The sequence below is a fragment of the Geotrypetes seraphini genome, chromosome 13 (genome assembly GCF_902459505.1).
Source record: "Geotrypetes seraphini chromosome 13, aGeoSer1.1, whole genome shotgun sequence".
Lineage (NCBI taxonomy): Eukaryota > Metazoa > Chordata > Amphibia > Gymnophiona > Dermophiidae > Geotrypetes > Geotrypetes seraphini.
In genome coordinates, this window is record NC_047096.1 from 82,671,654 (window position 1) to 82,699,292 (window position 27,639).

Here is a 27,639-nt window from a genome sequence, read left to right on the forward strand (position 1 = left end):
AGACCCTGCCCACCTCTACCCAGTCTCCACCCCAGACCCTGCCCCCATAGTGCTAATTGTAACACTATTTTTTCCATTCATTTTTCATATACACACACACAATATAATCTTATTAACGCATCGATTGCACTGCGGACCGGCAGTTGCAGAACACAGTTTTGGGCCTGATGCACATGCCGGCCTGTGGACCGGCACCTGTCAATGGACCGGTGGTTGAAGAACACTAGCCTAGAGGATGCAGTCTCCTTTTGAACCCTCTTAGCTTTGTTGCGGTGCCAAGCGCTCGCTGCCGGGATCGGTCACTGCAGGCACTTCTCTTTCTTTTTTTCCTTTCTTCCTTGTGGGGACTTTTCATTACGGCTATCCGGGGCCACAAGTGTACGGGCCTTTGGGATATTAGCAACCTGTTGGTCATCTTTTGTGTGTTTATCCGGGGGGGGGGGGGGGTGATTGAGGTAGCGTTTTTTTGTTAGCTGGGTGGGGTTGGGGAGGTGGGGTAGAGGATTTATGATTCTGTTTTCTTACCATACAACCACAAATGTTGTATTGTTGGATGTTGCTTCTTTTGCCTTTCTTTCTGTTGCTTGTTTTTGGCATTCACAATAAAAAAAGATTTGAACATAATGTAAGACCTGAGTGTTTGTGCTTAGCATATGATTGGAATGAGGAAAGAAAATGGCAGAGGGCTTTGTGAAGGTTTAAGGTGATTGGGAGAGGGATATACCCGGGAAGTAAGGCCTTTTCAGATACAAACGTTATGGCATGATAATATGTGAACTGCTGTATAAATCTGAAAATGCTTTTTCTGTGGTGCCTGCAGTAACTCTTTCCATTAACTTTAGACAGGAGGAAACTTGCAGGGTTAGGTTAAAATGGTTAACAAGTACCACTGGATATTTCAGAAAAATATTAAGTATCTAGATGTTGGTTTTATTTATAATTATGTTGTAATGTAAAATATACTGAAGCTTAGCTAACTATGATTAATCGTAAGGGCCATTATGGAAGCTTTTCAGTTGTGAAAGAGATAATTTATTTTAGCTGTGTTTGGTAATGCCTGGAATCAGCAGATACCATGAATGGATGCTGTGTAATTTAAGACTTTGAAGAAATTATTTTGAGCTGGTGGAACAGCTCTGAAACAGACTACCCTTTCACACATAGAGCATGCATGACAGTGAAGATGAATTTAGACGTTTAAAGGGAAAGCACTGCTAAAGACCAAAATAATTGTCATAAATATATGTAAAATAATTGAGCCTGATTTATCAAGGGATTTTTGTTTACCATGTTCGAACAGTTGTGTAATTCAGAAACAGCTAGTGCTGGCTCTAAGGTGCATGCCACCCATGAGTCCTATACTGCTGCTGCCAATCGCTTTTTTCCTCTCAACTGTGCTGGTGTTGTGAACATGCTCAAAACTTGTGGGCTGACATTTCCTTATGCTAATCTTCCGAAAGATCAGAAAAAATGTAAATAACAGGTTTGTGAATTTTGAGCATGTTCTTGGAGCTGATACTGCTGGGGAAATGTGATTGATGCTAGAGGAGGGGCTCATTCTGGGGTTGTAAAGAGGCAGAAAGCTCAGAGTATGAATTATAGCTGGGAACTCTCTGGATATGACCCAGATGCTCTAGGCTTAGAGCTTGAATTTCAGGTTTCCAGGAGAACTCCTAGAATTTTCTCACTACTTTCCAGCATAGCTGCTATTTTTTTTTTTTTTTTTAAATTGTAAACCCTTTTCGTCTTCAATTAAATCAGAGATAATTATCACCTTGTTTTGAACAGACCTAGCATTTATCAAACCAATCTTCAGAATATTTAAACTTTTTATATTCAGTAGTGGAATTTGTATTAAATGGTTTTTGGCATCAGGCACTCATCTCCTCTTATCTATTAAAGCTTTCAGACAGCCATAACGCCCCCCTCTCATTCTTACTTCAATGTTATTAATTTCTATTCCTCTTACAGGCAATCATTGATCTGAAGACTCAGTCTTCTATAAGTCCATGTAGCAAAGTCCACCCAAAGGAGCACCCTAAAGAGCTCCTTTTTTTGTCGCTCATTAATCGTGTGTACTGCTCCGTTGTATTGCACCTTTGGCATTACTACGGCAGTTTTCACCCCGTGATCCTTGGTGATGTAACTGAGGGGGGTGGAGCCAGCAGGATACTGGGCTGTAGAGCAGCAAACCATGGGGTCCCTTAAAGATTTTCTGGGAGTTTTATTAGAAAGAAAAGACATCTGTTGAAGATGGGAGTTAGATACTTCTAAATAAGTGTTATACAAATGAAATAATAGTAATGGTAAGTGATGAATTCATGAGGTACTAAATTAATTTTATTTTGTGGTTCCATGCAGAAAAAAACAATGTCTTCCATCCAAATCAAACAGGTTTTCGAAGATTTCATTCAACTGAGCTTTCACTTATTGGACTAACTACCAATATAATTTACCACCTCGACCATCATAAATCTGTACTTCTAATTTCATTGGATCTATCCTCTGCATTCGATACGATTGATCATCAGCTATTATTACATCAGTTTCAAGAAATAGATATCACTGATCAGGTCCTCGACTGGTTCATGTCTTACTTCAGTGACCGTTCATTTAAAGTAACATTTAGCGGCAAAACTTCAAGCACTTTTCACATGGAATATGGTATTCCACAAGGCTGTATTCTTTCTCCACTATTATTTAACATATTCTTAGCCCCATTACTAACTTTTGGTCAATCTATCGGTTTCAACATTTTTGCTTACGTCGACGACATTAGATCAATCCATCTGATTGATCTGGATATAAATAACATCTAACTGGAAAATATTACAAACTGGTTAAGTACAAATATGTTATCACTTAATGTCAGCAAATCAAAAATGATGATTTTCCCCATCAAGGCCGGTCTAACATTATCCAATCCTATCAAACTTAACTCTGTGGCATTACAAATGGTACATTCCATCAAACTACTGGGAGTTATTTTTGACGAATACCTATCTTACCACGAACAAATTGGTTCAGTAGTAAAAAAATGCTTTTTTCATCTACGTCAGATTTGCTCAATTGCTAAAATTCTAGATGCTTCATCATTAAACATTCTCATTCACTCCCTTGTGATTTTTTCCCTCTACTACTGCAACGCCTTATATAAAGGAATGCCTAAAAAAGAAATTAAATGGTTACAAATTGTGAAAAATACAGCAATAAAAGTTATCACTAACATAAGAAAATTTGAACACGTTACTCCCCTGCTAATTAATGCTCATTAGTTGCCAATGGAGAATTGACTCGCATACAAGATCTTATTGTCTTTTAAAACTAGAGCCTTCAGTCAGCCAGAATGTATCAATAGGCTTCTAATCCCTTACACTCCCCAGCGATCTCTTTGATCACTTTTCCAAAATCTGCTTTTTGTGCCTTCTCTCACCGTGGCTTATGTTCTTTTTAAGACAGGGTCGCTGTGTTATTTGCGAGTTTTTATTTTACTTTAAAAAAAAAACCAACAACAAACAACTTTGAATTTTCTTTATTTTATTTGTGTCACAGTGGGGCCTGCCTTGCGGCCTCAGCCTGCAGGCTTTGATTTTGTTGCGGCTATTTATCAGTCTATTTCCCGGCCGATCACAGGTCAGGTGGAGAAATCTTTGGCGGTATGGATCCACTAACCCTGGTCTCGACCTCAGCTCCGGCCAAGTCTTCTACGGAGCTCCCGCCTTCTACCTTGACCTTCATCAAATCTTCCTCGAGCAAATCTGCAAGTCTACTCCTGAGGAGCCACTTTACTCACTGTCTTCCTCAGGTCAGGCAGCGCAGCAGTCTGTTCCAGTGGTTCATAGTCATTCGCGCGCGAGACCTCAGCGCTCTGACATTGAAGCGCAGACAATTGGGCGCAAGACTCCAGCGCGCTGCCTAAAAAGTTACTTTTAAAGAGCTCCGACGCTACGGCTGTTTTCCATTCTATGTCACGACTGGTTACAGGCTTTAAGAAGTGTAGCTGGTGCCAACGCGCGATCTCTCTCACTGACCCACACAAGTGGTATGTACAGTGTTTAGGACCCCACCATTGTCCTACCCTTCAGTCTCGAGCCCTGAAACGTCAAATTCAGGTAGACAAGCTTTTTGGCGGCATGGATTCGGCCTTGACCTCGATTCCAGCCCCGGCCTCGTCCTCTCCTTCGATTCCAGTGAAGTCTTTGCATATGACTCTTCACCTTGACTTCGCCCTTAATCAAGCCTTCCTCATTTCTAAAGTCTTCGTCTTCAGGGAAATCATCTAAATCTTCTCCTGAGGAGCCGTTATCTTTACTGCCTCCTTCAGGTCAGGTAGCTAAGCCACCTCCTTCAGATATGCCACCCTTGAACCCAGTGGTTGTGAAGCTGCCTAAGAAACATGTCTCAAAATCCAAACCTCTTTCTTCTTCAAGGTCATCTTTCTCGGAGACTATAGCCACACCAAATGTACCAGATCCAGTGGTCTCGGTGCCGCTTTTGCAAATCTGATTGAGACTATTCTGCATTAGGAGTTCGGTAACATGCTTGCAAAATTCACTCCTGTCTCGACTCTGCTTCCTGCAGTCCAGCCTGAGTACTCAGCAGTATTACAAGGAGTTGAGTCCTTAGCAGTGCTTTGAGCTCAACCTAGTCACTCTGTACAAAGATTCGAGTCCTTAAGAGTGCCTCGAGAGGAGTCTGCACACACTATACATGGAGTCGAGTCCTTGGCAGTGCCTTGAGCTCAACCTAGTCACTCTGTACAAGGAGTCGAGTCCTTAAAAGTGCCTCGAGAGGAGTCTGCACACACTATACATGGAGTTGAGTCCTTTACAGTGCCTCGAGATACCTCGTTACAAGGAGCTGAGTCCATTTTAGTATCTTGTCCTCTAACTCCATCCACTAATTCTTCTTCTTCACGAAGCATAGGACGAGGACTCCTCGACATTCATCTTCCAGACTGGATCTGACTCAATCACAGGAGTCGAGGGCATTCATCGAGACCTAAATCTTCTTCTCGAGACAGGTCTCGTTTATCCAGGCATCGAGACTCATCGAGGCCTCATACTCCTTTGTCTGTCGTAGAGCCTCACCACTCTCGAGTTCCTCTCCTGTGAGGTTCTCTTCACATTCCAGAAGTGGGTCATCATTGCCTTTGGACTCGAATATCAGGTATCAATACTCCGGAGAGGCTTCATCTTCGTTCTTTGCTATGAGAGAGACCTCGAGGGGTTCTTGATCACCTTCTCCTCAATGAGGTCATTCCTCTTCAGACCCGGTATCTTTTACTAAGTTTCTCTCTAAAATGAGTAAAGATCTTAACATATCTTTAGAATCTGACTCAAAATACTCTAAGGAGTATCTGGAAGAGCTGGGAATCTCACATCCCTCCTAGAGAGCTCTCTTAAATTACCCATTCAATGGCATTCTTTCTCAAACTTTCAAGAGAAATCTTGAGACACCATATTTAATTCCTGCTGTGCCAGCAAAGTTGGAATCTTGATATCGGATGATTCACTTTAAGGGATTTGACAAGTCTCAATTATCCCATCAGTCTCTTCTTGTGGAATCTAAAAAGAACCAATCCTGCCAAGATTTTTGCCACCGTCCCGCCTGGAAGAGAGGGCAGGACTATAGACAAGTTTGGTCGTCACTTGTATCAAAACTTACTCAAGGCAACCCGAGTTTTGAATTGCAACTGTGTCTTCACATCTTATCTCAAGCATTTGATAATTCTTCAAATATCTACCTCAACATAGACTTTCAGAGTTTCAACAACTTCACAATACTCTGGGGCAACTTCGCATGCATCTAGTTCAATCTTCATATGATGCATTTGAACTGTCCTCTAGAGTCACTGCTTTTTCGGTGGCCATACATAGTCTTTCCTGGCTTTGCACCGTGGACATGGACCAAAATCTCCAAGATCGCCTGGCTAACATTCCATGCCAGGGCGATGATTTGTTTGATGACTCTATTGAGGCAGCTACCAAGTGTTTATCTGAACATAAGAAATCCTTTGCTTAAATCATCTAACCAAAGCCAAAGCCTTCCACTGCCAAAAGTTTTCGGCCTGCTCCATTCTACCAGAGGTGATTTTCTCAGAAGGCGGCTCCTTATTCAAGGCCAACCCCTAAGAAACAGCAACAGCAGCAACAACATCAGCAAAAAACTCAGACTCCTGCTGCACCCAAGGCCTCAGCCTTTTTGACCATCTAACACAAAGCATAACCTCAATAGTTCTACCTCTCTCCTCTCCTCTCCTCATAGGGAGCCGTCTCCATTTCTATTACCATAGATGGGAACTCATTACATCCGAACTCTGGGTCCTCTCTATCATCAAGGAAGGTTACTCTCTTCATTTCATCCAGGTTCCTTCAGACCTTCCTCCAAGAGAGTATCCTTCCAATCCTTCCCAGACCACCCTTCTTCTTCAGGAAGCTCAAGCTCTTCTCCATCTCCGTGCCATCGTGGAAGTTCCTCTGAAACAGAAGAGCCAGGGGGTTTTACTCCCGTTACTTTCTAGTTCCGAAGAAGACAGGCGATCTGCAACCTATATTGGATCTCAGAGCACTCAACAAATTTCTTGTCAGGGAAAAATTTCAGATGCTGTCTCTAGCATCCTTGTAACCCCTCCTAGATCAGAATGATTGGTTATGTTCTCTGGATCTCAGAGAGGCTTATACCAACCACATTCCCATTCATCCAGCCTCTCGCAAGTTCCTCAGATTTCGGGTGGGAAATCATCATTTTCAATACAGAGTGCTACCCTTCGGCCTGGCATCATCTCCCAGAGTCTTCACCAAGTTCCTCGTAGTGGTAGCAGCAGCTCTATAAAACCATGGTCTTCAGGTTTTTCCGTACCTGGACGGCTTGCTCATCAAGGGGGTTATTGTAGTGACCCAACGGATTACTTGGTTCCTCCAAAGCTTGGGATTCAAAATCAACTTCCCAAATCCCAACTATAGCCCTCTCAGACTCTACAGTTCATCGGAGCTGTATTGGATACTGTGCAACTCAGAGCATTCCTTCCTCTACAGCGTCAGGATGCTCTCATTCAACTTTGTCACAAAGTGTCCTTCCTAACTTCACTTTCAGCAAGACACATGATGGTTCTCTTAGGTCACATGGCCTCCACAGTTCACGTGACTCCTGTTGCCAGACTTCAGCTACAAATTCTGGCATCTCAGTGGGCACAGGCTTTAAGTTTCAAGTTTATTAAAAATTTGTTGTACACGCAATGTCAAGTACTTCAATGCGTATGACAATTTAAAAATAGGAGAAAAAAATAAAACAATTTTATACAAATAAATGTACAGTATATACGTACAAATAATTACCGATACAAAAGGAGAGGGGGATGAACTACAATCTTTAAAGAAAATAAAGAAACATTTAGGAGAAAAACATCTGGAGGGTAACAAAGAATAATCCTGAAAGCATGGCTAAGCCTAGAGGAGAAAGTAAAGAAAATTGCGAGCTATACGTAAGGTCTGATTAAAATTAGGTATTGGAGCATAAGCATTAATGATAGATGAATTATCGTATCTATGTCTCAAATGGGTCCTTATACAAGAAACTTTTTAAAGAGCTTTTAAATTTTTCTAGTTAGGATTCATCACGTAAGTAAATTGGTAAGTTGTTCCAGAGCTGGGGTGTTATACCTATTACTTTTAAAGAAGGAATAGTCAGCAGATGCTGTTCTGTTGATCTAAGTGTCCTAAATGGAGAATATGGTATCAGAAGATGATCCAGAAATATTGGTGCGTTAGTTTGTCGGATTTTAAAGGTTATCAGTGCGATTTTATAAATTATTCTATGAGAGATTGGTAACCAGTGTGTTTTTTGTAGAAGAGGTGTGACATGATCATATGTTTTGAATTAATAATAATTTTTATTGCTGTATTTTGTATAATTTGTAGTCTTCTTATTTCTTTCTGGGTTATACCTTGATACAATGTGTTGCAATAATCAAGCCTAGAAATGATTAAAGAATGAATGAGAATGTTAAGAGCTTCTGATTTTAAGACTTTTGATAAAGATCTAATAAAGATCTAGTAACACTCCCAGTATTTTCGTTGTTGTTACTATTTGGAGTGGGGAGTTATGTAAGAGTATTTACGATGAAAATTTAAGATCATTTTTCCATGGAAAAAACATTACTGAAGATTTAATTACGTTCAGGGCCAACATATTATCTTTAAGCCATTGACTTATTTGTTTTAACTTATTGTTTATATTTATTATCTCATTGGAATCAGCTGTATTTAATGGGTGCAGAAGCTGAATGTCATCTGCATAGGCAAAAGAGGAGAATCCAATAGACTGACTAAGGGTAAATAGTGGTGAAAAAAAAGTTAAATAAAAGTGGGAACAAAATTGAACCTTGAGGTATACCATAAGAATTTGTGTAGTTATTCAATAACGAATTGTTTAAAATGACTTTGGCTGATTGATCTTGAAAATATGATTTTTAAACCAGTTTAGTACTTGGTCAGAAATGCTAATAGAGGACAGTCTCTTGATGAGTAAATAATGGTCAACAGTGTCAAATGCTGCAGATAAATCAAGTGAAATCAAAAGGGCAGATTTATGGTGATCCAGGTGGTATTGTATATTGGCTGTAAGACCTATCATTGAGTGTTCTGTTCAGTGGTTGGACTTAAAGCCTGTCTGATTAGGATGTAATATATGTGTTTTTTTCTACAAAGTTGATTACGTGATTAAAGACAACTTTTCTATTAATTTGGCAAGAAAGGGAAGATTGGCTATAGGTCGGTAATTTGATTCAATTGCAATTGATTCTTTTGGGTTTTTTATTATTGGACGGATGATTGCATCTTTCTATTCTTTCGGTATAAATCCTGTGGTTAGACTAGTTTCAATCAATGTCTGAATAAACGGATCAAAGAAAGAAAAGAAACGTTTTATGAAAAGAGGAGAAATTAAATTGAAGTCTGTGCCTTTAATGTTAATACTTTGCAGGAGTCGTTTGAGATCCTCTAGAGTTGGTATATTGAAATTGGCGCATTTGGAAATAGGTATCATTTGTACTTGTTCCGCGTTTTTATTAGAATTAATTTTTGAATCTATGCTTTCTCTAATTTTATTAATTTTATTTATAAAATAATCAGCAAGATTTTGTGCAGTAGGTTTAATTTCTAAAACAGGATCTTGTATTTTTTGGGGGGCTATAAGATTTTTTTTAAATAGCAAAAAGGGCAGAGGAGTTTTTAGCGCTTGCAATTTTATTGGCGTAATATGTTGTTTTTGCTAAATTTATTTTATTTTTATAATACTGCATTTGTTCTTTATATTTATTTAAATTATACCTTGATTTAGTTCATCTCCATTTCCTTTCTAAAGCCCTAAGTTGTTTTTTAATGAGTGAAAGTTTGTCTGTAAACCAAGGGTTTCTTATTTTCCTTTGACTAATAGTTTTACTACGTAGTGGGCTAATTTTTCTATTAGCTGTTCTGTTGCGCTGTGCAAAGCTGTAATTTGTTCATTTATTGGTAAAAGACAAAATTCTTCAATTTTTAAATTAAAAGATGCAGTAATTGAGGAAAGTTTGATTTTATTGTAATCTCGATAAATGATAGTTTTTGGGTGATAATTATTCTTAACAGATTTAAAAAGATAGTTTGGGGGGAGTGGCCAAGATGGTGGCGGCATGCGAGTTCTAGTCGGATGAGTGATTACCTCGCTAGCGGTTTCACTAGATTTTCCTGAGAATGCCTCACACTAAAAGGAAAGGCGCTGTCCGGACTGGACCTCCACCAATGGACACATCAATTCCTATGCGCCAGACCCTACTCGACCTCACCGCCAGAGCCCCTTTGGAGACTGGAGTGCGAGGCTTGCCTGCGCTGGCACTTGGGGACTCAGTACCAGCGCTTGTGCTGGAAGTTTCACTTTCGCCTCCAGCTCTCATTGTTCCTCCGTATCCCGTGGTGCAATCGCCTGGGAGTCAGAGTCTACCTGATACCGAAGGGGTTGCAGGTTTGTACTCTTTGGAGGGTAATCAGGCGACAAGAGATCCCGCGGTACAACCAATAGGTGCTGGGGTTTTATCCTCAGCCCTATTGGAGGTTACCCTGCTGGACGTCTGGGGAGTTCTCCACAGAATGGAAGAAACAGTACTGAAGACTGCCCAAAAAACATCAGAATTGTCCAAAACAGTCGAAAATGTTAAAACTGACAATGAAGTTAAGTTTCAAACAGTACATGAAGATATAAAATTCTGAAAACAGCAGCTGATAGTTGATGATTCATAGAAAAATTGAACAACTAGAAAATTTCAACAGAAGACTTAATTTGCGTCTTTTGAATTTTCCAAAGACTTTAGAAATATCAGCTGTAGAACTATTTAGGAAGTACTTAATACAAAATTTAAACTTCTCTCCCAAGGTTATTCCTCCATTAAATAAAATTTATTATTTGCGTATGAAAAAAAAGCCTTGGGACTGAAGTGGAGATAGAAAATCTGAACCAGCAAGTTCCTCCTACCATAGATTTGGTCAATTTGTCAGCTGTTTTGGAGACTACTACAATAATTTAAGAAAAAGCAACATTGCTTGTGTCTTTCATTTTTCAACAAGATCTGAATTCAGTATTGAAACTTTATTTTCGGAAATCTCAAATTCCCTTTATGGGTCAACATATATGGGTTTTTCCTGATGTAAACAAAGAGACTCAAACAAGAAGGAAACTTTTTAACTATCGGTATGAGACAAGAAGCTAAGGAAATTGGTGCAGTCTTTCAATTGATGTACCCGTGCAAATGCCTTATTAAATATGCTGGGACTAAATAAACTTTTCTTTGTTCCAGACCATTTGCGAGCCCTTCCTAGACTTGAAGAAAATCTCCAGGGGTAAAATGGAAGGAATTGGATTGTTAGGGGCCAATGAGCCGTTAAGCTTTTCATTTATTTAATTTCATTGTTTCCTCATGTACAACTTGGTCCCCAGTAGTTAGCTTTCTCCCCCTCTTAATCTTTTTGAGGTCTAAGGAAAAATATTGGATTCTTATTATGTTGATGTCTTGTGATATATATTGTCTTTTCTTTCGAATTGCCTACACAAGTTGTTTTACCTTGTATATTATTTCAATAATTATAAATAAATAAAAAAAAATAAAAAGATAGTTTGTAGTAATTAGAGAGTGATCTGACATGGGACAGATGGTGATTATGAGGTTTGATAAAAGTATCTTTTAGAGATGTAGAGGCAAGGATCATGTCTAATGTATGACCAGTGAGTGAGTAGAATCTTTAATCAAAGTATGAGATTTAAATTTGAGTTTAGTTCTAAGAATTCCACTGTAGAAGGATTGCATACGTCATCCAAATGAATGTTAAAATCACCAAGTAATACTGCATTAGCTGATAAGGCTTTAGACCCACTCTCTCAGCATATTACAGTGACTCCTTCGTTGAGACAGTTTCTCCACTTGTGGATGCTCTCTTCCAATCTCTCCAGAGGTTTACTGTTTCAAACGCCCCCTCATCAGAAGGTCCTCAAGACACATTCCTCGATCTATGCTTGGGGGGGGGGGGGGCTCATCTCGATGGTCTCTGTACTCAAGGCTACTGGTCCAACACAGATCATCAGTGTCGGCATAAATCTGTTGGCATTCAGAGTGATCTTAAGAACATAAGAACATAAGAAACGCCCTCACCGGATCAGACCGAAGTCCATCTTGTCGACGCGAGCGCAGTTGTCTCACCAGTCTTTGCGGTTGAGTCCTTGCTTAAGAAGTTTCACCCGTCCCGCGTTTCGGCGGCTGTTCCGCCGGGGAGGGAAGGGTCGGACTTTGGATAAATTTGGTAGGAGACTCTACCAAAATTCTATGATGGCAAATCGGGTGCTGAACTATTCGTTCACTTTTACATCTTACCTAGAGTATCTGGTTCGCTCTCTGCCTGCCTTCCAGGCCGACTTGCCGGCCTCTCACCAGGCTTGCATTTGGGCAAGCTGGTCGAAGCTCTGTCCCAGCTGCGTCTCCACCTGTTTCACGCAGTGTTTGACGCATTTGAGCTCTCGTCTCGGGTCTCCGCCTTTGCGGTAGCCATGCGCCGGCTGGCGTGGCTCCGGCTGGTTGGACATGGATCCTAATCTCCAGACAGAGGGTGGGTAAGCAGAGTGGGCAGATTTGATGGGCTCTAGCCTTTTTCTGCCGTCATCTCTATGTTTCTATGATCGCCTGGCTAACCTGCCCTGTGTTTGGGAACGAGCTGTTCGATGACTCCATCGAGGCGGCTACTAAGCGCCTTTTCGGAGCATGAGAGATCTTTTGCTTCCCTGGTGAGGCCCAAAGCGAAGCCGACTCCTTCGAGGCCCTATCAGGCCCCTCCCCGGCGGTATCCACAGAAGAACGACCCCCGGCATTCTCGCGCCCGCCACAGAGGCGTCAGCAGGCGCATTCCCCGGGCTTTGCCGAAGTCTCAGCCGCCGTCCGCAGCTAAGCCTTCCCCGTCTTTATGACGGTCTGAGCGGATGGGGGCGGGCCCCCTCTGCGCTGGTGTCGGACTCCCTTCCCCATCGGGGGCCGTCTCAGAGCCTTTACCCTTGTTGGGAGCGCATCACGTCAGATGCATGGATCCTAGGCGTGATTGCCTCTGGATACTCCCTGAATTTCCGGGATTTGGCCTTCCCGACAGTCGCCAACTTGTGGCGTGTCCTTCCAATCGGGCGCAGTTGCCCCTGCTTCTCTTGGAGGCTCGAGCTCTTCTTCGCCTGCGGGCGGTGGAGGAGATTCCCCCTTGTCAACAGGGACGGGGATTTTACTCCCGCTACTTCTTAGTCCCGAAGAAGACCGGGGACCTGCGTCCGATCTTGGACTTGCGACGCCTCAGCAAGTTCCTAGTTCGGGAAGTTCCGGATGCTCTCCCTTCCGGTTCTTTATCCCTTGCTGGACGAGGGGGACTGGCTCTGCTCCCTCGATCTGAAGGAGGCCTACAACACATGTTCCGGTGCATTCCTGCTTGTCGCCGGTTCCTTTGGTTTCAGGTGGCGGACCTGCATCTCTAGTACAGGGTCCTTCCGTTTGGACTGGCTTTCGTCCCCGAGGGTTTTCACAAGTGTCTCCGATGTGGTGGCGGCAGCCAATACGGTCCCCGGGGCCTTCAGGTGTTCCCCTACCTGGACGACTGGTTGATTCAAAGCCCCGTCGAGGGAGGGGGTTATCTCAGCGACCCGACAGACTATTACATTTCTTCAGAGTCTTGGGGTTCGAGGGTGAACTTCCCAAAGTCCCAGTTGTGCCCCTCGCAATCCCTACAATTTATCGGGGCCGTGCTGGACACGGTTCGTCTTCGTTCGTTTCTCCCTCCTCCTCGACTGGCAGCGCTCGTCCGTATGAGCAAGCAGGTTTCTCTGCTGTCCTCGGTTTCGGCGAGGCGCATGATGATCCTCTTGGGCCACATGGCCTCCACCGTCCATGTCACACCGTTTGCCCGGTTACACCTTCGAATCCCTCAGTGGACATTGGCCTCTCAGTGGCATCAGGACCGGGACCCGGCTTCCAGTCTCGTTGCGGTGACTCCCTCTTTGAGACGCTCACTCCGCTGGTGGACCAACTCTTCCAATCTTTCCAGGGGTTTGCTCTTTCTCGCCCCTCTGCACCACAAGGTCCTCACCACGGACTCTTCAGAGTATGCTTGGGGGGTGCATCTCGACGGTCTGCGGACCCAGGGTCTGTGGTCGACAGAAGACCGTCGCTGTCACATCAACCTGTTGGAGCTTCGGGCCATTTATTTGGCCGCTGTGGCTTTCTGCCATCTGCTTCAGGACCGAGTGGTCCTGGTCCGTACGGACAATCAGGTGGCGATGTATTAGATCAACAAACAGGGGGGTCCCGGTCTCTGTGCCGGGAGGCTCTTCGTCTTTGGGAGTGGGCGATTCACCACATCTTTCTTCATGCGGTTTATATACAGAGGGAGCGGAACTGTCTAGCGGACAGACTGAGCCGCCTCCTGCAGCCGCACGAGTGGTCTCTTCATTCCCAGGTCTTGCGTCGGGTGTTTGAGCGGTGGGGGACCCCTCAGATAGATCTATTCGCTTCTCCCCTCAATCACAAACTGTCTCTCTTCTGTTCCCGGATGTACTCCCCGGATCGTCTCGAGACCAATGCCTTCCTCCTTGCTTGGGAGGGGAAGTTCCTTTACGCGTTTCCGCCTTTTCCTCTGATCTTGCGGACGCTAGTGCATCTCAAAACTACGCATGCCACTCTGATCCTGGTTGCTCTTCGGTGGCCTCGGCAGCCGTGGTTCTCCCTGCTTCTTCAACTCAGTGTCAGGGAGCCTCTTCTTCTGCCTGTTTTTCCCTCTCTGCTGTCTCAGAGTCGGGGTTCGCCGTTACATCCCAATCTGCAGTCTCTACATCTGACGGCTTGGTTCCTTTCCACCTGACTTATCTTCAGTTCTCCCAGTCGGTCAGGGAGGTTTTGGAGGCCTCTTGAAAGATTTCAACTAGGCTCTGCTATTCCCAGAAGTGGACTAGATTCTCTTCATGGTGTTCTTCGCATCATCTGGAACCCTTGTCAGCTCCTGTGTCCTCGGTTCTGGAATATTTGCTTCATTTGTCTCAGTCCGGTCTTAAGACAAATTCTATTCGGGTTCATCTTAGTGCAATTCTGCCTTCCATCAGCAGCTTGATGGGAAGTCTCTTTCTATCCACCCTTTGGTTTCTCGCTTCATGAGGGGGCTCTTGAATGTCCATCCTCCTCTCAAGCCTCCCCCTATGGTTTGGGATCTCAATGTGGTTCTTGCTCAACTTATGAAACCTCCGTTTGAGCCTCTGGATAAATCTCATCTGAAATTCCTCACTTGGAAGGTGATCTTCCTAATTGCGCTCACTTCTGCTCGCAGGGTTAATGAGCTTCAGGCTCTGATGGTGGACCAGCCTTTTACTGTATTCCATCATGACAAGGTGGTTCTCCGCACTCATCCCAAGTTTTTGCCTAAGGTGGTGTCTGATTTCCATCTCAATCAGTCCATTGTTCTTCCGGTCTTTTTTCCCAAGCCCCATTCTCATCCTGGAGAAGTGGCGCTTCACACTCTTGACTGTAAGAGGGCGTTGGCTTTTTATCTTCAACGCACTCAGTCTCATCGGAAGGTTCCTCAATTGTTTTTGTCCTTTGATCCTAATCAGTTGGGACGTCCTGTTTCCAAGCGTACCTTGTCCAATTGGTTGGCGGCTTGTATTTCCTTCTGCTACGCTCAGGCTGGTCTCGCGCTGCATGGTCGGGTTACGGGTCATAAGGTCTGAGTGATGGCGGCTTCTGTCGCTTTCCTCAGGTCCACGCCTATCGAGGAGATCTGCAAAGCTGCCACTTGGTCTTCGGTTCATACTTTCACCTCACACTACTGCCTGGATACTTTGTCCAGGAGCGACAGCCGGTTTGGCCAGTCGGTTTTGCGTAATCTGTTTTCTTGAATTGCCAACTTCCCTCTGTCCCTTTTTTGGTTAGCTTGGAGGTCACCCACATGTGAGAATATGCTGCCTGCTTGTCCTGGGATAAAGCACAGTTACTTACCGTAACAGATGTTATCCAGGGACAGCAGGCAGATATTCTCGCAACCCTCCCACCTCCCCGAGGTTGGCTTCTTGGCTGGTTATCTGAACTGGAAGCCACGAGGAGGGGATGCGCCCTCTAGTGGAGCAGGAAGGCACACATGCGTGGTGCAGCACAGCAAACTTTAATCTTCAATCAAGTTTGCTTGAAAAGCTGTCCTCGTCGGGGCTCCGTAGATGACGTCACCCACATGTGAGAATATCTGCCTGCTGTCCCTGGATAACACCTGTTACGGTAAGTAACTGTGCTTTACGGTAAAATAATCTGTGCTTTATACGATATTCTCTTAGCCTAGTATTCAGTGACTTGAATATATGTTTCATACTGATAATTTTACTTTTATTTTTAAGGCAAATTTTGTGTTAAGATGGCTGAGCACCAAAATCACATCATGGAGGACCATCCCGACAGCCAGCATCAGCAAGTGTGTTCTGGAGCACCTTACCATATAGACAGGAAAGACATCACTGTTCCATCAGGTTATACTTTGCTTCAGAAGAATAATGTGGATCACAGGGCAAGTGATATGAGCTCATCCACACAGCATGGAGTAGGTGAGCAATTTCTTTTTCATACATATTAGTTTTCTCAATTGAAATGTGCTTGAGTTTGCAGTGTTTTTTTTTTTTTTTAATATTCTTTATTCATTTTTAAAACTTACAATAAGTAGAATAGCATATAACAATCAATTTATACTTAAATACATCACTTAATATTTTATTAAAATCTAATTCATATCACATATATCCCTCCTCTCCCCCATAATCAATAACCTTCTTCAATATAAGAACAAATAAAATACCCCCCTCCCCCACATTATTTGCATTAATAAAAGAACCAAAATACCCCCCTCCTCCCCCCACTTTGGACGCACATATTCAAGGGGAAAAATGATATTCAATCTTTACAATATTTTGTTAATGGCTCCCAAATATCCTGAAATTTCCTAAAATTTCCCCTGCTGCATGGCAATTACTCTTTCCATTTTAAATATATGACATAAGGAGTTCCACCAAAAGCTATAATTTAATCGATCCCAATTTTTCCAATTTCTCATGATCTGTTGTATGGCAACCCCTATCATAATGAGTACCGTATTTTCACGTAGATAACGCGCAACCGTCGTAAAACGCGCACACGGGTATAGCGTGCGGGAAAACAAATTTATGTACAGAAATTTTTATATACCGCGCACACCCGTATACCGCGCATGCTGCCCGACTCTCCCGTCGCCGCCCGACTCTCCTTTCGCCCGCCCCGACTCTCCTCTGGCCACCCCGACTCTCCTTTTGCCCGCCCCGACTCTCCTCTCCCCCTTGAAGTCCTGCCCCCACCCTGAAAGCCTGATGCTCCCCCGACGTCCGATTCACCCCCCCCCCGCAGGACTGCTCGCACGCACTCCCACCCGCACCCCCCACCCTGAAGGACCGCTCGCACCCCCACAGCCTCCCGACCCCCCCCCATCATGTAGAAGCTCCTACCGGTGTCCTGCTGCTTTCTCTTGGCGGTCCCGGCCCTTCCGTGAGCCCTGCGCTTGTGCTGCTTCCTCTTCCAGCGGTTTGCCCTTTCTCTAACGTCAAGCCCTCTTGCCCCGCCGATTCCTCGACACGATCGGGGCAAGAAGGAGCTCAAGCCCTCTTGCCTCAGCCAACCGCGGCACCCCCGACACGATCGGGGCAAGAGGGAGCTCAAGCCCTCTTGCCCGCCGACTCCCCAACTCACCGACAATATCGGGCCAGGAGGGAGCCCAAACCCTCCTGGCCACGGCGACCCCCTACCCCCACCCCACACTACATTACGGGCAGGAGGGATCCCAGGCCCTCCTGCCCTCGAACGCAACCCCCCTCCCCCAACGACCGCCCCCCCCAAGAACCTCCGACCGCCCCCCCCAGCCGACCCGCGACCCCCCTGGCTGACCCCCAAGACCCCCACCCCCCTTCCCTGTACCTTTGTGTAGTTGGCTGGACAGACGGGAGCCAAACACGCCTGTTCGGCAGGCAGTCAATGACGGAATGAGGCCGGATTGGCCCATCCGTCCCAAAGCTCCGCCTACTGGTGGGGCCTAAGGTGCCTTGGGCCAATTAGAATAGGCCCGGGAGCCTTAGGTCCCTCCTGGGGGCGGGGCCTGAGGCACATGGGCCCAACCCGACCATGTGCCCAAGGCCCCGCCCCCCAGGAGGGGACCTAAGGCTCCCGGGCCTATTCTGATTGACCCAGGCGCCTTAGGCCCCACCAGTAGGCGGAGCTTTGGGACGGATGGGCCAATCCGGCCTCATTTCATCGTTGGCTGCCTGCCGGACAGGCGGGTTTGGCTCCCGTCTGTCCGGCCAACTACACAAAGGCTACGGCGGGAAGAGGGGTTGGGGTGTCGTGGGGGTCGGCCAGAGGGGTCGTGGATCGGCTGGGGGGGCGGTTGGAGGTTCTTGGGGGGGGCGGTTGTTGTGGGAGGGGGGGTTTGCGTCGAGGGCAGGAGGGCCTGGGATCCCTCCTGCCCGTAATGTAGTGGGGGGTGGGGGTAGGGGTCGCCGTGGCCAGGAGGGTTTGGGCTCCCTCTTGGCCCGATATTGTCGGAGGAGTTGGGGATAGTCAGCGGGGATAGAGGGCTTGGCTCCCTTTTGCCCGATCGTGTCGGGGGGGCAAGAGGGCTTGAGATCCCCTCTTGCCCCGATCGTATCGGGGGTGCCGCGATGGCTGGGGCAAGAGGGCTTGAGCTCCCTCTTGCCCGATCGTGTTGGGGGTGCCGCGGTTGGCTGGGGGCAAGAGGGCTTGAGCTCCCTCTTGACCCGATCGTGTCGGGGAGTCGGCGGGGCAAGAGGGCTTGACGTTAGAGAAAGGGCGAACCGCCGGAAGAGGAAGTAGCGCAGGCGCAGGGCTCACAGAAGGGCTGGGACCGCCAAGAGGAAGCAGCAGGACACCGGTAGGAGCTTCTACAGGATGGGGGGGGGGGGGGTCGGGAGGCTGTGGGGGTGCGAGCGGTCCTTCAAGGTGGGGGTGCGGGTGGGAGTGCGTGCGAGCGGTCCTTCGGGGTGGGGGTGAGGGTGCGGGTGCATGCGAGCGGTCCTTCGGGGGTGGGGGTGCGAGCGGTCCCTGCGGGGGGGGGGGGTGAATCGGACGTTGGGGGGGAACTATGTAAAAAAAAATTTGTACAACGCGCTCACGCGTATAACGCACAAGGTTATGCGCGGTTTGTAAAAACACGTATAACTCGCGCGTTATATGCGAGAAAATACGGTAATAGCTTGTTATTATTCAAAGATAATTGGCTCTTGCTCTCATTGATCTGCCAAATAACACAGTATCATAAGTTAATGCTAACCGGATTTTCCTAGCAAATTATTTATTTGCCCCCCAAATTAACTTCCAAAAAGGAAGTATCAATGGACAATCGAATAGCAAATGATCTAATGTTCCAGCTTCAAGATGACAGTGCCAGCTTCTATTAGAGCTATCTAACTTCTGTAAACGAATGGGGGGTCAAAAAGCTCTATGCAACAGAAAAAAAACAAGTTTGTCTCATAGATGCAGACACTGTACATCTCATCCTCCAAAACCCAAATTTGTGGCCATTGAGACGCAGTATTTGGTGCTTAATCTCAATGCTCCAAATGTCTCTTAGACCTGTTTTTGGTTTTCTTATTTAAAAATCCAGATATTAATTTATATCACTGGGCGGTCTGGTGTCCCAGGAAGTCCACCTGAAAACATAAGAATGGAAGACTATACTGATTACTAAGATTTTTCCATTCAGCTTATTACCATCAGAAATAACATCATCCAAGTACGTTACTACCTGCCTTCATCCAATACTTCCAGATGACTTTAATTCGCCAATTTGAATCTTGGAGTTCAGCCATATTAGTTTGATAGTTGAATTTTATTAATTGAATAGGTGTTAAATTATTCACACATTTTAATGTTTTCCATGTATCAACTAGTATTCTATTATCCTTGTATACCTGGGCATCTTAATACTTAACACATGACTCAATCTCAATGGTGACATAAATTTGCCATTCCAACCATAACCATCTGGGAGATTTTCCATGAACTCTGTGAGGATTCCAAATACATACCCTGTACGCATATATAGGATTGATGGTACCTATAAAAGATTTTTCATTTACTTTCATTGTCTCTTCCAGTGTATTTTTTATCCAGATACCTAAATATTTTATGCCCTCTTCCTTCCAAAGAAAGGGGAATGAATCAGATAAACCTTTTGTACAGTGTACATTAAACGGAAGAACCTCTGATTTACTCCAATTTATCTTAGATCCTGAAAATTTCCCAAATTTCTCTATTAAATCCAGTAAATATGGAATAGTAGTTTTAGGATTCCTCAAATGAAGTAGAATATCATCTACATATGCAGATACTTTGTATTCCCGACCTGCATAAGGAATACCCTGTATCTCCTCTGCCTGCTGAATAGCCAATAACAAGGGTTGCATTACAATATCAAAAAGCAAAGCAGATAATGGACATCCTGTCTAACTCCCCGTTTCAGAGAAAAATGCTCTGAGAAATTATTATTAATATACAGTCTGGCAGAAGGGGAGCTGTACAAGGTTTGAATCATTTGAATAAATCCTGAACTAATACCAAACCATTCCATTGCTTGATACATAAAGGCCCATTCTACCTGATCAAAGGCCTTCTCTGCATCCAAAGATACTGAGAAGGCTGGATCATTCATATCTTTTGTTAAATTCAACATATGAAAAGCCAATCTAGTGTTATTAGAAGATATGAGGGAGAGCCTTGGCCAAGCATAAAGCCAATAGTTTAGCCAAAAGTTTTCCATGTACATTAATTAAAGAGATAGGTCTGTAATACAACCCTTAGTTAGTTTAACCTGATATAAATTCAACAGGTGTGGTAATAGGGTATTTTGAAATGATTTATAAAACTCTACAGTGAAACCATCACCACCAACTTTAAGGGACTTCAAAGCTGTTTGTAGTTCTTTAATTGATATAGGCTCCTCAAGTGGTTTGGGACCTTAATGTTGTTCTTTCACAACTTGTGAAGCCTCCATTTGAACCTCTCCACAAGGCTCACCTGAAGTATCTCACTTGGAAAGTGGTGTTTCTCATTGGCCTCACTTCTGTCCGAAGAGTCAGTGAGCTACAAGCCTTGGTTGCGGACCCGCCTTTTACAGTATTCCATCATGACAAGGTGGTTCTCCGCACACACCCGAAATTCCTTCCTAAGGTTGTCTCAGAATTTCATCTCAACCAATCCATCATCCTGCCAGTGTTCTTCCCGAAGCCACACTCTCACTCTGGAGAATCGGTTCTTCATACTCTGGACTGCAAGCGTGCTTTGGCTTTCTACCTAGAACGCACCAAACCTCACAGATCTGCTCCTCAACTTTTCATCTTCTTCGATCCGAACAAGTTGGGACGCCCCGTTTCCAAGCGCACCATCTCCAACTGGATGGCGGCTTGCATCTCATTCTGCTATGCTGGATTGTCCCTTGACAGAAAAATCACAGCCCATAAGGTCAGAGTGATGGCAGCTTCTGTAGCTTTCCTCAGATCAACACCGATTGAGGAGATTTGTAAAGCTGCCACTTGGTCCTCGGTTCAAACCTTCACTTCACACTATTGTCTGGATACTTTCTCCAGACGGGATGGACAGTTTGGCCAAACAGTATTGCAAAATTTATTCTCCTAAGTTGCCAGCTCTCCCACCATCCCATTCTGGTTAGCTTGGAGGTCACCCATTAGTGAGAATACCTGCCTGCTTGTCCTGGGATAAAGCAATGTTACTTACTGTAACAGTTATCCAGGGAGAGCAGGCAGCTATTCTCACGTCCCACCCACCTCCCCCGGGTTGGCTTCTCTGCTAACTAGCTGAACTGAGGAGACACGCCCAGTGCATCGAGCGGGAAGGCACTCATGCATGCGCGGTGCGGGCAACTCGAAACTTCGAGTTTTCTTCAAAGAAGCGTCCGCATTGGGGCTCCGTTGGATCACTTCACCCATTAGTGAGAATAGCTGACTGCTGTCCGTGGATAACAACTGTTACGATAAATAACATTGCTATTCCTGCTAATCTCATAAAGTAAGGCAATTGTTCTCTATCTTTTAGATTATTAAATAGTCTCGCCAAAAGAGGGGTTACAAAGGATATAAACTTTTTTAAAAAAAAATTTTTATTAGAAAATTTTTTGTATATAAGAACAAGTAAAGGCATAATACAATCATAAAGAGCACTGTACAAGAGAAGTACGCAAGGCAAAATCAGTGTACCACCAACCAGAAGCAAGCACGAAAGCACAGCTGACAGTTCAGCAAAAAGAAAAAAAACCAAAACAAACCAAGAGAAAATAACACCAACAGAGAACACTCCCCCAACCCCCCTCTCAAACCACACAATGTAAACTAGTAAACCCTCTCCCCCACCCACCTCCCCTCTTGAAACACAAATACCCTCCAAAGAAAGAATTCTCTTTGAGTTCAGCAGAGGACTCCCCTAGCATTCCCCAACTCCCCCCCCTTGAAAATACTTAAAGGCACTGAAATACTTTCTGCCATGTTTCAAGTTTCAAGTTTTATTTCACATTTGATGAATCGCCTATTTCAGAGTTCTAGGCGATGTACATAATATAATAAAGAAACTTTAACCTAATTACAATAAAATCAAATTGTGACTCACATGAGAGATAGGGAAGGAGGGTAAAGTTACAATGGGGAAGAGGAAAAAAAAAACAAAAAAACCAGGGAAGAACGAAAGGTAGGGTAAAAATTTATTCAAAGCATTTCTTGCATATTTGTTTGAGCCAAATCAACAATTTAGAGGATTAAAAATTAGTTAATGGCATCCATAAGTTAAATTATAGATCGAAGGCGTCCTTAAATAAATGAGATTTTAAAAGCTTTTTGAATATTAGGATATCACTTTCTATTCTAATATAATGGGGAAGGGAATTCCACCATTGTGGACCTGCAACAGTAAACATATCAGCTCTTCTCGTTCCAATGATTTTTAAAGAAGGCACTGTTAATAAATTTTGGTTGGATGAGCGCAAAGATCTTTGGGGTTTGTATGGGATAAGTGATTTCAAAATAAATTGTGGTTCACTAAATGTGAGGGACTTAAAGATTAGGAACATCAGTTTGTAGAGGATCCTATGGTTAACTGGTAACCAATGCGCGTCTATTAACAATGGGGAGACGTGATCAAATTTTTTTGCATTATAGATTAGTTTTATGGCCGTGTTCTGAATGATTTGCAGTCTTCTTTTTTCTTTTTGGCTGATATTTAAAAATAGGGCATGTATGGCGTTGCTGGTCAAACAATCCTGAATGTTTAACTCCCAAACATTCCCAGGCATTTAGCACTCGCAAGACCCAATCGCATCAATTTAGTCTGCCAAAAGCCATGTTCTTTCATTTTGGGTCCCCAGCAAGCAGTCTTTTGGCAAAAGCAAGATCTGTTCCTGTGTCCACTTTGTCAGCTCATTTGTGACCATTCGCCAGAAGGCCTGAATTATCAGGCAGTCCTACCAGATATGATAAAAGGTACCGGGTGCCATCCCACAGCGCCAACAAACACTAGGAACCTGGGGGTACATAAAGTGCATCCTGTCTGGAGTGTAATACCATCTGGTTAAAACCTTATAAGCGTTTTCTTGAATTAAGACACAGGATGATGCCTTTTGCACCGCCTCACAAATCCGTACCCACTCATCAGTCTGAAACTTGTGCTGTAAATCAAACTCCCAACATTCCCGGAAAGGAAAGTTAACTACTTTGTGACCCCTCAAATATCTATATATTACAGAAATGGGACGAGGAACCTTACCCATTAAACCCCATAAGTTTTCTAAACATTCCCCTTCCATAAATTGCCCCCTTCCCCACCCTACTGCAATCATAAAATGACGAATTTGCATATACCCAAAAAAATCACCCTGAAACCTCTCATCTCTCCTGATCAGCTCATCAAAGGTAGGTATTTCCCCCCTCTAAGCAAATTCCTGAATGTAATATACCCCCTCTCCTCCATGTACAAAATATCCCCCGAGCCTGCCCCCCAAAAAACTGCGGCTCACCCCATATAGGAGCCAGCGTAGACAATCTCCTATCACGCCCCTCATATGATGAAATTTCCCCCATATGTGCACTAAATGCCCAAAGAAAGGATTTGTCACCCCTCATAATCTATCTACCTCCGCAGATGAGGTCCACATCCAATGCTTCAGCAAAACAAATGGAACATAACTCTGTTCTATTTGGACCCCGGGTTTAAAGTCCGCTGTAACCCAGTCCAGCACCATGCGAAACTGCGCCGCTAAAAAGTACTAGTGGAGATTTGGGACAGCTCTACCACCCTCCTCTCCCAAAGCACCGATTGGCCGATTGGTGCTTTACCCCGTCAAATAAACAAACAAAATTCTCTGTGTAACAACTGTAAGACCCCTCTGGGGACCGCAAGCAGCAGTGATTGAAATAAAAATAATAACCTAGGTAATATATTCATTTTAATCACCGCAATACGTCCCCACCAGGACAACCATAACCCTTGCCAGTGCTGTAAATTTGCTCGAACCTGTTGCACTACCCTAGCATAATTAAGTGCATAGAGTTTCGACAAATCTTGCGGAAGCTGGATTCCCAGTTATCTAATACAAGTCTGTGAACAGTTCCACTTTTACATTATTCCACTTTTACATCATCCCAATCTATGTTCATTAGCTCTCACTGCATGGTATCTCTCTCCCAGTGAATAAATGCTTTCACAAAAAAGAAGTGGGGAAGGGACATAAACAACTGTAGGGACAATTTATTAGAACATTGTAAATCAATAATACACATATAGCATATACATTATTTTTTTTTTTTATACCGCAATACCACAGCAGTTCAGAGTGGTTTACAGAGGAAGAGACTACACACAGACAGCGATGTTACAGAAAAGACTTTCAAATTACATTAGCAAGTCAAGAGTAGTCAGGTATATCCGGAGGCATATCAGAGATACAACAAGGCAGGAAGGGAGTCAGTGAAATTTATCAAAGAGATAGGTTTTAATTGATTTCCTGAAAGTTTGGTAGGAGGGTGAGTTTGAGATGAGGGTGGTTAGACATTTATTCCATTTGCCTGCTTGGAATGACAGAGATCTATCAAGGAATCTCTTGTAGATACAGCCCTTCAAGGATGGGAAGGCAAACAGATAGGCATTACGTGTGCAAGTGGTGCCTGGAAATTCAAAATCTATCTCCCTCCCTCCCTCTTACCTTCGCGGCGCGTTAGTAAAGTAAGTTGCTCAAGCCGGCTGAGCCTGCCTGCCTGCAGTCACGTGTGTGTGAGCGGAAGCTTCTCCTCTGACGCAACGGAAGTTGCGTCAGAGGAGAAGCTTCCGCCCACACACATGCGACTGCAAGTAGGCTTGGCCGGCTTGAGCAACTTACTTTACTAACGCACTGCGAAGGTAAGAGGGAGGGAGGGAGATAGATTTTGTAGATAGGAAGGAGGGAGGGAGGGGGCCTCACGCGATCACCAAGGCCATTCACCGCTCCACAGGGCAGTGGATGGCCTTCTCCCCGTGCCCGCAGTGAGCACTTCCCCCCCCCCCCCACCACCGTTTCAGCCACTGTGTCATTCTCTAATATACATAAAATGAAACAGGCATAAAAATAGATCTTTCAATCCTTTTTCATACTGGACCCCAACACGGTTCGTGTTTTGTCTAATGTAGCCTTCTTCAGGGTGTATGAAAGAAGCCCAGTAGATGGCACCAGAATATAACTAATCAAACCAAAAGGATTACTCTTGATGTCTAGTGTGGAGCCTGCTGTCTGATACGATATCTAAAACACGCAATTATGAAGTACGCTGCAAAGTGCAAAATGAAGAAGGCTACCTTAACTGAAACACAGACTGTGTTGGGGGGTCCAGTGTATAAAAGTATTGAAAGATCTGTTTTTATGACTGCTTCATTTTATATATATGCTAAATGTGTATTATTGATTTACAATGTTCTAATAAATTGATTGTCCCTACAGTTGTTTGATTGTGTCCCTTCCCTATTTCACACTATCTGCACTATTGTTAGCCATCATTGAAGCTTCTAGAAAACCTTCCACACCGTTCTGCTATCGTTTCAAATGGACTTGCTTCAAAATCTGGTATAATCTCCACTTTACTAGATCCGATCAATTTTCCATTGGTCCTAAACTATTTATTTTAAAACTTATAGCCCGCTTAAAACCTAAGTGGTTCACAAAATACATACATAATTACAAAAACAATACTGTAGAAATTTACATTTATTATCTCCTATACCTTTCCAATTCTGGTCTCAAAACTACTTCAGTCAGAGTTCATCTCAGTGCAATTAGTGCTTTTCATTCATCATTAGACAGGAAACCATTATCTATACATCCTTTGGTTTCTAGATTCATGAAGAGCCTGTATCATACCAAGCCTTTTCTTAAGCCTCCAACTATGGCTTGAAACCTCAGTGTTGTGCTAACCACTCTCACAAAGTCTCCCTTTCAATCTTTTGCAACTTCTTCCCCCAAACAAAGCTACACAGAGGAGATAGTTGGCTAGTCCCCATTAGGAACACAACATAGAACAAGATATAGGTATTATGTTTGCAAATAAGTAGGATCTAGTATGAACATAGTACATGATACTAGTATTATATATGTATATACATAATGACCAGGATAATTGCACACAAGTGTACTTGTAGCTACTCTAGGGTTGTAAAAATGAATAATGAAAAAATGATGCAAATATTTTTAATAAAATCAAAAATTATTATTTATTTGTTATCAAATCTCGTTGATCATAAGATTATTATTTGCATCATGAGAATTTACAGAAGCCAAAAACATAGAAACATAGAAAAAAGCAGCAGAAAAGGGCTATAGCCCACCAAGTCTGCCCATTCCAAGTATCCCCTCCCATGAATTTACTCCCTTAAAGATCCCACGTGAGTATCCCATTTTCTCTTAAAATCCGTCACGCTGCTGGCCTTTATCACCTGGAGTGGGAGTCTGTTCCAATGATCCACCACTCTTTCGGTGAAGAAGTACTTCCTGGAGTCGCCATGAAACTTCCCTCCCCTGATTTTCAGCAGATGCCCTCTGGTGGTCGAGGGTCCCATGAGACAGAAAATATCATCTTCTGACTCGATGCGTCCCGTGATGTACTTATATGTTTCAATCTTATCTCCCCGTTCTCTTCTTTCCTCAAGTGAGTACAGCCGCAATTTTTTTTAAATCTTTCTTCATACGTGAGATCCTTGAGCCCCAATGACCATCCTGGTGGCCGTTTGCTGAACCGACTCGATCCTCACACGTCCTTTCGGTAATGTGGTCTCCAAAACTGAACACAGTACTCCAAGTGAGGCCTCACCATGGCTCTGTACAACGGCATCATAACTTCAGGTCTCCTGCTGACGAAACCTCTGCGGATACACCCCATCATTTGTCTTGCCCTGGAGGAAGCCTTCTCCACTTGATTGGCAACCTTCATGTCCTCACTAATGATCACCCCCTAGGTCGCGTTCCGCTGTGGTCCTAACCAAGGTCTCACCATTTAGTACATAAGTTCTACGCGGGTTTCTCTTATCCAGGTGCATTATCTTGCATTTTTTAGCATTGAAGCCTAGCTGCCAAGTAATTGACATTGTTCAAGCAACAGTAGGTCGTGTGTCATATTATCCGGTAATAAGCTTTTGCCCTACTATGTTGCAAAGTTTGGCTGTCGGCGTCGTCGGCGAACAGTGATACCCCTTCCTCTAAGTCCTTGCGTCATATCTCTTATGAATAAGTTAAATAGAATCGGGCCCAGGGACGAGCCCTGCGGCACTCCACTGATCACGTCCCGATGCTTCGGATGGGGTATCGTTCACCACCACCTTCTGAAGTCTACCGCCTCAGCCAATCCCCAACCCATGTAGTCTAGAGTGTCTCCTAATCCTATCGATTTTCAGCTTGTTCAGTAATCCTTCGATGAGGGACGCTATCAAATGCTTCTACTGACTAGTCCAAATATACCAGGTCCTGTCGACTCTCCGGCATCCAGTTGTCTAGTAAACCT

General features: G+C 44.1%; 1 protein-coding gene across 1 annotated transcript in view; it reads left to right on the plus strand.

The window, feature by feature from the left end:
- Positions 1-27,639, plus strand: part of LOC117347137 (microtubule-associated protein 2-like) — a 220,677-nt gene that overhangs the window by 50,161 nt on the left and 142,877 nt on the right. The window contains 1 exon segment of the mRNA XM_033917567.1: positions 15,925-16,128. Within this exon segment, the coding sequence (XP_033773458.1) occupies positions 15,925-16,128 (204 nt within the window).